At 40.1% G+C, this 13,961-nt stretch overlaps 1 protein-coding gene across 1 annotated transcript in view; it reads right to left on the bottom strand.

Moving 5' to 3' along the window:
• Positions 1–1,060: 1,060 nt before the first annotated feature.
• SMARCA1 (SNF2 related chromatin remodeling ATPase 1) overlaps positions 1,061–13,961 on the bottom strand; it is a 50,027-nt gene continuing 37,126 nt past the window's right edge. The window contains exons 22-24 of the mRNA XM_087728344.1: positions 13,593–13,805; positions 4,481–4,591; positions 1,061–1,558 (exon numbers count right to left, since the gene is read on the bottom strand). Of these exons, the coding sequence (XP_087584470.1) occupies positions 1,487–1,558; positions 4,481–4,591; positions 13,593–13,805 (396 nt within the window). The 3' untranslated portion in view covers positions 1,061–1,486. The remainder of the gene's footprint in view (positions 1,559–4,480; positions 4,592–13,592; positions 13,806–13,961) is intronic.

Below are 13,961 nucleotides of genomic sequence, written 5' to 3'. Positions count from 1 at the left end.
CAAATAGCATGCAAATGGAGAAATCTGAGTGTAGGCGAAGAATATTTCTTCTTAAGTGAATACCTAACAGAGCATTGCCTTTCAAAATAAGACATCAAGGAAATAGCAGGAAGGAAAATAACAGCATAGCAAGAAATGTGTAAGCCTTCAAATAAATCTTCTTTTCCAAAAACTGTAGACAAATGTCAATGAAAATTCTCAGACATCCAGGTCACAGTTGTATCAAAAATGGTTTTTATTTTTGAAAAGGCAACTGAACTCAACATCAGTGTTCCAAATAACACCCCTAACGAAAGAAAACTCCGAGGCTTGAGTTTCCCCAAAGTTCCATTTTATTAAAAGATGTCTTATTGGCACATCTGGGAAAAGCCGAATCTGAAAGTTTCCAGGTTTTCCCCAACCAACTGAAAGTCCCTGCACAGCACCCACATGTCACTATGGTCCAGTCAGGCACTGTCCAAAACTGGAGATGCCTCCCAGTCACACCATCACAACTGCAGGGCAAGGTGTCCTTGACGCTCTGAGAAAGGAATTTTATATATCACCCCTACTCCAGATAACCCCCCCCCTCCTGTTTTCCACACCATTAAATGTGGCAGGCCTATAGGTCCAATGCAAAAGATGGCTTCCAGGCCTCTTTTTTTTTTTTTATGAAGAAGGTGACGTTTCCATTTGGTTGTTCCAACAGGATTCCATGCCTCTGATTCCAGTGTCCCCCAAGTAATCACAACAGCTCTCGGAGAGTGTTGCCTTCAAAGAAGACACAATCTTTCCATTCCCACAACCATCATCTTGTCAGAATCATTCCCTCCTGCCCAACTAATCTCAACTGTCAATAATTGTCCTTCCATCTCCCACACCATCTAATACAACTGATGATGCTTCCAGGATAGGAAGCAAATGGTCTTTTTTTCTTCTTCTTCCTCCTCCTCAAAAGAATCAGTCCAGTTGCCTTTTCAAAAAAAAAAAAAAACGTTTTTGACAATTCTGTAAGTGCTCCTTCAAAATATCAAAAACTGTACATGAAAAAGAATTGAAAATGAGCAGACGACGTTAAATGTGTCTTTCACCTCAGGCTATTTTAATTCCATTTAGGTCTCCACAATTATATAAAGTAGCAAACAATAGTACAACTACGGAATCAATGGAAGGGTGGGGGGGGCTTCATTTGTGTGAAAGCAGCACCATATAAAACATGAAAGCTAAAAAAAAAACTCAGCACAATCTTTAGAAGAACAAGGACCGAGTAAATTTTGCTGAAGACATAAGAAATATCACAAAGTACAAGTGCATAAAAATATTGGAATGCATAAAATATTAAGCTACTCAAAAGGTAAAGGAAGGCAACGTAAAAAATACAGATTTGCAAAAATTTAAACCACGAAGAATTGAGGGGAAACGGTACTAGGAATACACAGACAGCCTCAAAAACTTGGGTTAGAGAGGAAAATATTTTTTTTTTTCAGTTGGATACAGTTTCTCAGTTCTACGTCTTTGCTTTCTTGGCATCTTTTTTTCCAGAGTTTTCTGTAGCAGATTCGGCTTTTCTTTTTTGAGACTAAAAGAAGGGGGAAAGAAGAAAATGTCATTTTCATTACTCACATGGTATTTTAGAAAGGTAATGAAATCGAATAGGCCATTATGTCACCAGATGAAGGTAACAAAGAACCTTCACTACCTTTCACCCATCCACAGACACACATTTCAACCCAAAAGATGAACAAACAGGGCCTCTGAAAAGAAACAGTGCTGGGAGAAAATCTGCAAACCTTTTAAAACTACGTATAATCTTGTAAAACTGTCCACCACCTCCAATGTGGTCAGAACTTCAAATAAGTTCGACTAATACACCGCGATTTCAGTTAAACAGACACCACCTGAAACAGACTGGTATGCCATGTTTTTATTAAACTCATTAATCAAATTCAGTGACTTTGCTGAGAAAACTGAGAACATCCTACCAAAAAAAAAAAATGAGCTCTTCTAAAAGGGGAAGCTGAGTCAGATGTTCCAATCAATTAAACAATAACCCTGACTAACTTTGAAGAGCTATAAAACATACCATGTTTTCCCAAAAATAAGACAGGGTCTTATTTTCTTTTGACCCACGAAATAAGCACTTGACCTTATTTTTGGGGAGGTCTTATTATTTTTGAGGTGCAGGAGGCGGTGAGCGTGGTCACCTCATGGCTGCTGCTGTGTTGCAATGTTTTTTGGGAGGGCTTATTTTAGCGCATGTGCTCAAAAGCCCGATTGGGTTTATTATCTATGGAGATCTTACTTTCAGGGAAACAGGTTGGTTGCCACAACTGGAAGCTGCCTTTCATAAAAGAGGCACAGTAGGTGGATCATGTTATCAGGCCCAGTAGGTATACTACAGTGGTGGGTTGCTTTTACCGTCGCTACCTGTACGCTGCTCATGGTCCGTTTGTGCACACACCGGACGTGTACTGCGCATGTATGCACTTTCCACCACATCTGCGACACCCAGCTGCTCATCGGAGGTTGCACAGGAACCGCATGCTGTGCGCACGTGTGCAGTTGGCCTGGTTGCTTCAAAAATAGGTATGGAACGGGGCAAGCAGGTGGGCCAAACGAGTCACCATACCTGTACGGTGGCCGCTGCTCCCGACTACTACCGGTACCGGGCCGTACCGGTCAGAACCCACCACTCGTATACTAACCAGGAGATCAACTCCACAGGAAGGCTAAAATGTCTTTTATTGAAATTGGCTCTAAGAAAAACACATTAGAGCCAATGGTGGTGCAGTGGTTAGAATGCAGAATAGCAGGCTAATTCTGCCAACAGTTTGATCCTGACTGGCTCAAGGTTGACTCAGCCTTTCATCCTTCCAAGGTCAGTAAAATGACCCACATTGTTGGGGAGAGTACGCTGACTCTGTAAACTGCTTAAAGAGGGCTGTAAAAGCATTATGAAGCGATATATCAGTCTAAGCGCTATTGCTATCATGTTGTCTTGCAAATCTGGTTGGGTTGAACCTCACCCCCTTCTGATCCTGGGTGGAAACTAATCAAGAAGAGAAGCACCTGGAATTAAGGAGAAACTTCCTAACAGTGAAAATAATTAACCAGTGGAACAGCTTGCCTTCAGAAGTTGTGGGTGCTTCATCACTGGAGGTTTTTTAAGAAAAGAGTGGACAGCCACTTGTCTGAAATGTTATAGTCTCCTGCTTGAGCAGGGAGTTGGACTATTAGAAGACCTCCAAGGTCCTTTCCAACTCTATTCTTTTAAGTAACTAATTAACAAGCTTTTTCCCAACAAAAATGGTAAACAACGCGTTTGGGCTGCTGTTTGTTTAACCGGAATCATTTTATCTACCCAATGAAGCTCTAAAGACTTTGCAGTAAGATTATGGATAGTCTCAAAAGGTTCACCAACTTTCCCTTACCCCTGCAGTTCCAGGAGTCAGTGTTAACTTTACAAAGACTGCAATTTGTGAATTCTGTTGCAACTGTGTATTTAAAAATTTCAAATTCATTCACCACTACAACTCATCACATTTTTAACCAGTATATTCTATGCAAACTATCCAAGAAGCTTAACTCATAAAACCCTTCGGGAGCCTATGATCCCTATCCCCTAGAGATTTCTCCTTTATAAAAATATAAATGGGCATTTATAAAAATGTGTGTGTGCGCGCGCGCGTGTGTGTGTGATTTCCAGCATAACATAACTCTAGAACGCCTCGAGCAATTTCAACCAAATTTGATACACAGATGATTTACTCTCTGGAGAAAAATACTGTGAGGGTAAGACATCCATAGCACGCCTTGGGGTGTGTGTGTTCTGTTAAGATACAGCCTGTTGTGCCTTAAAATGGCTTCTACTGCACTCCCGTAAAATGGCTTCTAATGCACAGCGCAGTGGAGTTGCCATGGCAATGGCTTCACAGTATTCCAGAAGGGGGCTCCCTTTGGTAAGGGGGAAAATCCAACATTAGAAATTATGTTTGATCAGGACATTTCCCCTTAATAAATAAATACCCAGGCAACGCCAGGTTATTGACTAGTCTTTAATGTAAATCTCTGCCGCAAGTAGGAATCAAAATGCGATGTCCCTACACATTCTCTCAGGAGTCCCTGAAGACCAACCACTGGAAAAGACATAACTTGCAATCTAATATTTGGAAAGCCAACAATTCCCTACTTTAAAAAAAAAGATCTTGGCAGCTGTTTTGTTTATTTCCCCCCCCCCTTCTTTCATTCTAGAAGGATGGATACTTTTTTTTTTATCCAGCTGCATGATTTTCCCCTATTGGCCAATATGTTTGTTTTTTTGAGTTGTTATTAATTGAGTTACACCAGTTCATGTTGTTTTTTTACTTGAATTTGAACGACTCTGTTTATTTTCCTTCCTGTCTCAAAGCTTCTTCTGAATTCATTGAAGGAAACGTGATGTGTTTTAAATGTAAAAACAAAACAAAAAAACAAATGCAACAAGTGGACATTCATTAATTACCGCTGGTGTCTTGGTTCCCCGCTTCTTCTTTTCAGCTTTCTCTTTTTCCTCAATTTCCATATTTTCCTTTTCAATGAGCGATATAAGCGTGTTACACCGTCTCTGGAGTTCCTGTGTAAGATCAAAAGGAAATATCAAGTTCTGCAGCACTTTAACCAAAGGAAGCCTGAGTGGAAGCATTAAAAGGCAAGATGTCCAGGCTGCAAGGTGTGGATAATTCATGCATGCTGAAAGGCTGAAACGAAGCCAGGAAATCTTATTAAAATGTGCTTCATGCTGGCAACGTAGCTTTTATGTTTGTTGACTTTAGCAGCAGGACGCGCTCTAAAGTAGTTATAATCCAAAGGATTGAAGAGGAGGTGGGCCACAGCCCTCATTCTGCCCTGTGAGATTGTGGAATAACTACTTTAAGTGTAGAGCTGAACGGCACTTTGAATCCAATGCCAGAAAAGCCCTCTGGAGCACGGAAAAGAGTGTGAACAGGACACCAAACTGCATCTCTGTGTATAGAGCCACACCATTCCCTGGGAGCCTGCAGCAGTTCCAAAAGGCAGCCATTCAGACCCCAGGAAAAGATACAGCTGCAAACAGAATCCAAAGCACTCCACAATCCTTTAGGGTAGACACTGCCAGATTGATTTTTCTGGAAACAGGTGGCTGCTTTAAGATAAACACAATTCTGCACTTTTCTACTTTGGCTCTATCAAGAGACTTCGGAGAACAACTTCATCTAAAGTTATGCTTGGTGAGATTTGCTTTGTCATATACAGGTTATAGTCAAGGCTATGGTTTTTCCCAGTTGCAATGGATGGCTGTGAAAGTTGGACCATAAGAAAGGCTGAGCGCCAAAGAATTGAGGCCTTTGAACTCTGGTGCTGGAGAAGACTCCTGTGAGTCCCTTGGACTGCAAGGCAATCAAACCGGTCAGTACTAGAGATCAACCCTGGCTGCTCTTTAGAAGGCCAGATTCTGAAGATGAAACTCAAATAGTTTGGCCATCTAATGAGAAGGAAGGACTCCTTGGAGAAGAGCCTGATGCTGGGAAAGATGGGGGGGCAAAAGAAGAAGGGGAATGACAGAGAATGAGGTGATTGGATGGAGTCACAGAAGCAGTCGGCGTGAGCTTCACTCCAGGGGATGGTAGAGGACAGGAAGGCCTGGAGGAACATTGTCCATGAGGTCACGATGGGTCAGACACGACTTCACAACTAACAACTAATAACAACAACAATGCAAGGGTGCATAAGAGAATCTTTCCCCAGAAAATTCCTTTGCCTTTCTTACATTGTCCTGCTTTGCTTTTCAGTTTGGTTTACCATTGAACCGCACATTCTTTAAAACCAGAAATAGCAAAGAATCAAGAGCCTTCTTTAGCTGTTTATTTTATTCTCCATAGCACATGAAGGCAGGACAGGTTGCAGCTCATCAGAGGGAGATCCAACCTGGAAATAAGGAGGAATTTCTTGACAGTGAGAAAAATTAACCAAGGGAATGGCTGGCCTCCCAAAATTGTGGGGGCTCCATCGCCAGAAGTTTTCAAGAAAAGATTGGACAGCCATTTGTCCAGGACAACATAAGATTCCTTCTTTGGGCAGGGGGTTGAAGTAGAAGACTCCCAGGGTCCCTTCCAGCCCTGTGATTCTACGATAGCAATAGCAACTTATATACCACTTCACAGGGCTTTACAACCCCCTCTAAGCAGTTTAAAGAGTCAGTCTATTGTCCCCAACAATCTGGGTCCTCATTTTACCCACCTCAGAAGGATGGAAGGCTGAGTCAACCTTGAGCCAGTGAGAATCGAACTGCCAAATACTTTCTATTATTCTACTACGCATTTTCAATTGTGGGAAAATGGGGGGGGTGGGACAATACGGAGTTAGATGATATGTAGCCATAACAAAATTCTTTCTAGAAAGCCAAAGTCATCCTTTGTCTTTGCTCCTCTGCACCTGACCGGAACTGGATGGGTGGAAGCTACCAGCATGGCAGTGGAAGATTCGACCATGATGGATTTGTGGGTGTGGGGGCAAGGTCTTGAGCTTTCAACTGGGTGGGAAAACCGGGACGCCTCCGATTCAGGTTTTCCCAGATGAGCCAACATGGCTCTCTTAATAAATTGGAACTTTGAGCAATACATTGCCTTGGATTCTAATTTCATTTTGGATGCTATTTGGAACCCTGACAATTCTAACCACTGCATCACCAGAGTTCTTGATTTTGAAAGAGTTCTCTAAATTGGGTAGCATAGCCATACTTCTTAAAACTATGCACTGGACATACAAATTCCTTGACCCAGGCCTTGGTAAGAGATAAAGAGCACCTCACTTCTCCTGTGATATGGGTACCATAAAAACTACAGCTCATGTATTGCCAGTTCTGCAGGAGTATTTGCCCCCAGTTGATTGCTCTTTATTTATATTTATGTGGCACTCTGATAATTTTTATCTGCACGACTATTAAATGATCAAGATAAATTCATTTCTTATTATGTGTAAGCTTCGGCTACAAATGGTTGCCAATAGTTCTTGTTAGAGGATAGTTTTGTGCTGCTTGTTTTATTCAATGCATTTTTATTGGCCAATGACCAAAATAAATAAAGTTTCTGTCTGTCTGACCCCTCACTTCATCCCTTTTGCCATCTTTTATCCTTCCGTTTTATTGATTTTACTGTAATTTGATTGTTATGAGCCACCCAGCCTTATTGAATCGGGCAGGCTGCAAGTGAAAGGAATGATTATTTATTACTATATGTAGAAAAATATGAAGGCCCGCCTGTCAGTTCTTTAGCTGGTGTGAGCCTTCGTATACATGAAGTTCTTTTCTAGTACTGTACCTATGTAGTGTATGTGAGGATCCAACCAGGATCCATTTGTAATTGACAGATGGAAAGGTTGTCAAAAAAAATATTTTGAAAAGTATTTTTAGTTGACCATTTCATACACCTGACAACCAGGAAGGGAGAAGATGAGTTGGTCCAATTAACAGCAGCAGTGTTTTCTCCACTGAGACATCCCTTCCTAAGCCTTACAACCACACAATAAAATTTCCTGTACTCTCTGCTAATCAACCCTTTTATATAGAGAAACAGCTTGTGTTATTTAAAATACGTCTAAAATTTGGGTACGTGAGCGCTATAAACACCGCTTGTGATTTTAACACCGAACACATCAATCTCATTATAAATCTTTTTTTGGCTTGGAATACGGTCTCAATATGCTTAATTATGGTAGCAAATAATATTTCACTGAAGTGATGCTCTCATTTGAGGGCAACAAAAGCCGTTCAAAAAGTGAAATAACTACTCCTCCGTAAGACACAGAGACTAGATAATGGAGAGAAGGGGGTAAAAGACCTGCAATCTCTACCTTTTTCTGCCAAAACTATACTGTCTAGCATTTAAGCTCTCTGTGAACAAACCTCAACTAAGAGCTGTCAAATTTAGGGCTTGTTTACACTATAATAGAAGTCTTCAAACTTGGGAACTTTAAGACTTATGGAGTTGAAGTCCACAAGTCTTAAAGTTGCCAAATTTGGGGTCCCCTGCACTATAACATGAAGAAATGCAAACACAGAAAGAACCAATATGAATTATTGTCCCAAAATCAGAATGAACCAAGACCAAGGGTATTTTTTTAAAAAAACAGCTATTCTTCTTCTCATGGGGTGCCATTATGACAAAAAAAGGCCAAAGGAAAAAAAAACAATTTGATCCCTCTGAAAACTATGACTGGGATGAAAACAGGTTTTCGGTCCCCAGATTCTCAAAGAATTTCTGGTGTCTGAGTTTCTTCCAGTTTTTATATGCAACACAAGTAACAATTCAAGATATTTTAGGCTATTTAAAAATGTTCCCTAGTTATGGATGAATGCACAATACCAGGTGTTTACCTTCCCACTCATTTAACACACTACACTGGGAATTGTTTCCTTGTTCGAATGTGGCAATAGAAGACCGGAGAGATTTTGACTTCCTTATGTTGAAGCCAACCTCAAAACTGAATCGTGAAAACAAAAATACCTTGAGTATTTTGGAAGTATTCCAAGTCTATATAAGTATGAAACATCTTTACTCTGAACTTTTTTTCATAATTTGAAGTTTTTCCAAGAGCTTCTTCCTTTCCATATAAACTGTGTGAAATCAGGCTTAATAGCAGTAATTGTGAGAGGGATCTTGGAGTCTTAGTGGACAACCAGCTACACATGAGCCAGCAGTGTGCAGCAGCAGCCAAAAAAAGCCAATGCAATCCTAAATTGCATTAACAGAGGGATACAATCAAGATCAAGGGAGGTACTAATACCACTCTATAAAGCCCTAGTAAGGCCACACCTAGAGTACTGCATCCAGTTTTGGTCACCACACTATAAAAATATGTTGAGACTCTAGAAAGAATGCAGAGAAGAGCAACCAAGAGGATTAGGGGACTGGAAGCTAAAACATACAAAGAACAGTTGCAGAAATTGGGCAGGGCTAGTCTAGTGAAGAGATAGACCAGGGGAGGCATAAAAGCAGACTTTCAATATTGAGGGGCTGCCATAGAGAGGAGGGAGTGAAGCTATTTTCCAAAGCATCTGAAGGCCTGACAAGGAATAACGGATGAAAACTGATCAAGCAGAGATTCAACCTAGAAATAAGGAGGAATTTTCTGACAGTGAGAACAATCAACCAATGGAATAACCATGCCCTTGGAAGTTGTGGAAGCTTCATCACTTGAGACTTTCAAGAAGAGATTGGACTGCCATTTGTCAGAAATGGTGACGGGTCTCCTGCTTGAGTGGGGAGTTGGACTAGATGACCTATAATGTCCCTTCCAACTCTGTTAATCTGTCTTCTCATATTTCTACCCCAACAAGAGCATTGTTTGGCCATGGATACATAAGGGCAAAGGAGACATTAGGATTTACTGGAAGTTATCAGTGCCATTCAGACCATCACTGTAATAGGAGTATTAGATCAATAAATATTGGCTGGTACTTCTGCCAAGCTACATCCCCTGCCTTGGAAAATGTATTTATGGGAGACACTGAGCACAATACCAACTCTGCAAATTAACGGAGAAACATTAGCAGTATTTTGCTGTAGTATCGACTTCAGACTACCTGAATTTAGATATTATCTGTGACTGTGCTACCTCTTCACACGTATAAGGCACATCAAGTGTTTTGTTTCCTTATTTGTATTCCATGCTGCCCCAAATTATAAAGATTATACTCGCATCTCCAATATGAAGCTGTACTTGTTCACAAGGGCTCTTTATAATCACCGCTATGAGCTTTTAATTATTTCATGAAACTTCCTGTAAAATGTTTGCCATATATTTTGACATTCAAATCACGTAGCATTACTAGATGCCTCTTTGTTGCCACTATTCCATTTCTATAAGTAGTAACCTTAGGGTTTGAAGGTTTCCAGGTTGTTTTCTAATTAAGAGTAGTTACTGCAACACAGTCATCATTTAGAACAGTAGGAAGTAGAGTAACGAAGTGCCGGTGTTACCCTTATTATCAGCATCTCTATCCATTATACGAACTCTAGAATGAAGTCTGTGACTATTTTTCGATCATAAAGAAATTGTCAAAATACGGAATCTCCACTATGAGGGGCAGGGAAAACTTTTCTGTGTCCTAAAAGGAAGAAATATTGTTTTTCACTGATATAAACCATAAGGCATATGTTAATGAAGAAAAATGATACAGTATATTGACTAGCTCGGTACAGAATACACACACCAACGAACCTGGACTAATAGAAAAAAATGTACATTGGGAACAGGCCCACATCATGCCTTCAAAAGAACAGATCCGCGAATCAGTGGTGTTTAACGATCCCATCTTTATCACTGTCACTAAGAAGAAAGGCCGCTACTAAAGCAGAGCATCTAAAGATAAAGATTGGGGAAGAAGAAGGAACGGGAGCCTTACAGAAATGATCGTGCCACTTACAGATTCATACTGTGTAAGATAGATGCTGGCAAGAAAATAAGAACTTGCCGTAGAATCATATGGGTTTTCTGAAAAATAATTTTTCAAATGAAAGCAGAGCCGATGAGCCGCACTGAGAAGTAAATTCAGCTAATTTATTTAGAACCAGAGAGACACCTTGTGGCCATCGGAACGTAATGAAGATCTTCTGAACAAATTGCAGAAACGTATCGTGTTTGCTTTTTCCCTTTGGCATATTTAAGCGCAGATGTAGATGCAAAATGTTTACTCTTATCCTTTTATGTAGCTAAGAATTTTACAAAAAAAAAAGTTTTAGTTTTGTTCAAAATGTTGGCATTTTAGGCATATATACCTGATAGAAGCAGAGACTAAGAGTATTTTGAGAAGATTCAAGAATGAACCCAATAAGGGAATAGAATTGATGACTGGATATAAAAAGAGACTCACTGGCTCACTGCCCTGTTTGGGCCAGCAGGGCGCTGGAGGCCATCCAGGCTGAAAATGAAGCAGGGGGGGGACGTACACAGACCCCCCCTGCCCCCGTGCAGACTCCTCTGGCCTGCATTATGGCTGCCAGAGGCACCACAGAGCGGTCCTTTACTATTTCCAGGCTGGCCCCGCAGGCCAGATTTAAGCATTCTGCAAGCTGGATCCAGCCCACAAGCCTTGAGTTTGACACCCTTGTTCTACTACATGCTATCCTCCAGATGTCATGGGTCCAACATGGTTGGGAAGTCAAGGAGTTGCAACACCCACACATCTGGAGGGGACATATGGAGAAGGCTTATCTAAACTAGTGTCTTATCATTATATCATGTGTCAACAAATTCCTGCCTGTCCTGAATTCTCCATCAGTGCATTTTACTAGGAGTCAGGTCCTCATGTGAAGAAATTGGAAAGGAGTCCCTTTACCCACTTTCTTCGAGTCCTCTCTCTTAGCCATTTATCCTTGCTAATTTTATAGGCTTTTTACTATGTTGTTCCAACTTCTTGGGCATCTTAGTTAACACATTTTGTTATTCAAAATCAGCTTTCTCCAATAACTTGATGTGTTTATAACAACAATAAAAGAGGGGGGGGGGGGATTTGTTAAAATATTCATGACTGGGAGAGACATGGGAACAAGGTCAGCCAATGAATAGGATAGCAGCTAAGTCAGCCAATAGGAGCTTAAACAGACAGTCTGTGCAGAGAATTGTAACAGAAACTTAAGCAGTCTGCTGCTCTGAGAAGTAAACTAGCTGTCTGTCTAGGCTTGTCTGCTGAAATGAAACTAACTGCTTATGTTTGCCTGTAACTCTCCTGCCTTGTGTTTACTTGGAAGAACCATCTGTTGGTATTGTACATTTATTCATCTATTCTTATGTATATAAAGTTAATGAATCCACCTGAATCAGTTATCTGTGTGCTTCTGGATTTGAATGTATGCAACAAACTCTGACAGAATTGTAGCTGTATGTAGAAGACACCAAGTTATGGAAAGCTGAAGCAGCTAATTATGGAAAATGAGATATTCTTTTACATAAGCTAGAGAGTATCATATATTTGCTTAGTATTGGTCTCTTATGGAAGCATTGGGATTTGCCATTAAGTCGGAATATTCCCAGAAGGAACTCAACATTTATTGTGTCTGGTTCATCTTTTCATGTTCTCTTATGCTAAAGAAAACAGTTCTAGAAACTCATGCTGAGGTTTAGAAATGATACACCGCAGAGACAATTTAACAATGATATCCTCAGCAGTTAAAATTTAATATGTCGTTTCATTTTATCTGCCCAAAGTCAAAACAATTGTACATTTGTTTTTGCAGAGAAAATTCCTCTTCACTTCAGGCAGAATTTAAAAAGACAATCAACATAAAGCATAGATAGATGGTTTAAATGGATCCCAATATCTCCAATGGAGCTTTAAAAATATTCCAATGTGGATGTTATCCAGAGTATAACAGTAACCCTAAAGAGTGAGATTCACCTAAACAAATCACAGGTACCTTGGCATTACGATGTCATCAAACAGACCCCAATTGTAGTTCGTTACATGCCAGTATTTATGTCTACGGAGATCCTCAGCTATCCAGGTTATGATTGTCCCAAAGGTGCTTTTTCAAAATGTAACTGGACTTTCTTTATCTCTAACAAAGAGACAAAATACTTTGAAAAAGTACCTTTGGGATGCCAGTATTGCGTTATGTCAGTTCCTGATGTAGTTTCTGCACCTGATGGTAGTACAAGAAGCAACGGGTGGAAACTAATCAAGGAGAGAAGCAACATAGAACTAAAGAGAAATTTCCTGACAGTTAGAACAATTAACCAATGGAAGAACTTGCCTCCAGACGTTGTGAATGCTCCAACACTGGAAGTTTTTAAGATGTTGGATATCTATTTATCTGAAGTGTTGTAGGGATTCCTGTCTAAGTAGGGGGTTGGACTAGAAGACTTCCAAGTTCCCTTCCAACTCTGTTATTCTATTCTATTACAAAAAAGATGTTGAGATTTGGAAAAAGTGCAGAGAAGAATAAAGGCCTAGAGACTAAAACATATGAAGAACAGTTGCAGGATTTGGATTCAGCTAGTTAGAGAAAAGAAGGACTAGGGGTGAAATGATAGCAGTGTTCTAGTATTTGAGGGGCTTCCACAAAGAAAAGGGGGCCAACCTATTTTCCAAAGCCACGAAGGCAAGACAAGAAACAATGGATGGAAACTAATCAAGAAACAACCTGGAATTAAGGAGAAATTTCCTAACAGTGAGAACAATCTACCCAATGGAATGCCTTGCCTTCAAAAGTTGTGGGTGCTTCATCAGTGGAGGTTTTTAAAAAGAGAGTGGATAGCCACTTGTTTGAAATGGTATAGGGTCTCCTGCTTGAATAGGGGTTGGGCCAGAAGACCCTCAAGGTCCCTTCCATCTCTATTCTGAAACTTCTAAAATCAGGACATCACATATTCTTAGATGGAAAATGGATAGACATGCAGTCGTGGCACTGGAGCAAAACAGCTCAAGACAAGCATATTTTTAATATTTTTTTTCTCATTGTGCAAAATAAGTAGTAATCAACTATTTCAAAATAAAAAAATAACATGACACAATCAGATCTATAAAACCAAAAGGAGTTTAAAAAAACAAAAGACACGCAGAAATAAACCAAGCCCGCATCAGCAGATCCTTTGCTTACCATGGCAGTTCTGGATTTAATGAACCAATCAAATCTGAACTGGGGTGCGTTGCGCACACACTGTCGTAGCTCTTCATACACGTTTTCTTTATCAAATCCCATTTTATGCAACATGCATATCAAGAACCGATCTTCTTCTTCTGTGTAATTTTTGCCTTTGTTGGTTCCGTACTGAATTCGCAGCTGATGGAAAGGGGCTTTATACCTTGCAATCTAAAAGTGTTAAAAATGTTATATAAACATATATATATATATAAACATATATGCATGTATCAGATTTCTTCTGCTAGGCATTTCTGTCAGCATCTCATTCAATAGCTATGCACTCTTATTTCAAGGGCAGGAAATTCACTGTAATTACACCAAAGT

Source organism: Thamnophis sirtalis, unplaced genomic scaffold (genome assembly GCF_051295495.1).
Source record: "Thamnophis sirtalis isolate CommonGarterSnake01/CBP01778 unplaced genomic scaffold, rThaSir2_p1.2 scaffold_13, whole genome shotgun sequence".
In the NCBI taxonomy this organism is placed as follows: domain Eukaryota; kingdom Metazoa; phylum Chordata; class Lepidosauria; order Squamata; family Natricidae; genus Thamnophis; species Thamnophis sirtalis.
This window is presented reverse-complemented; position numbering and strand designations above follow the sequence as displayed.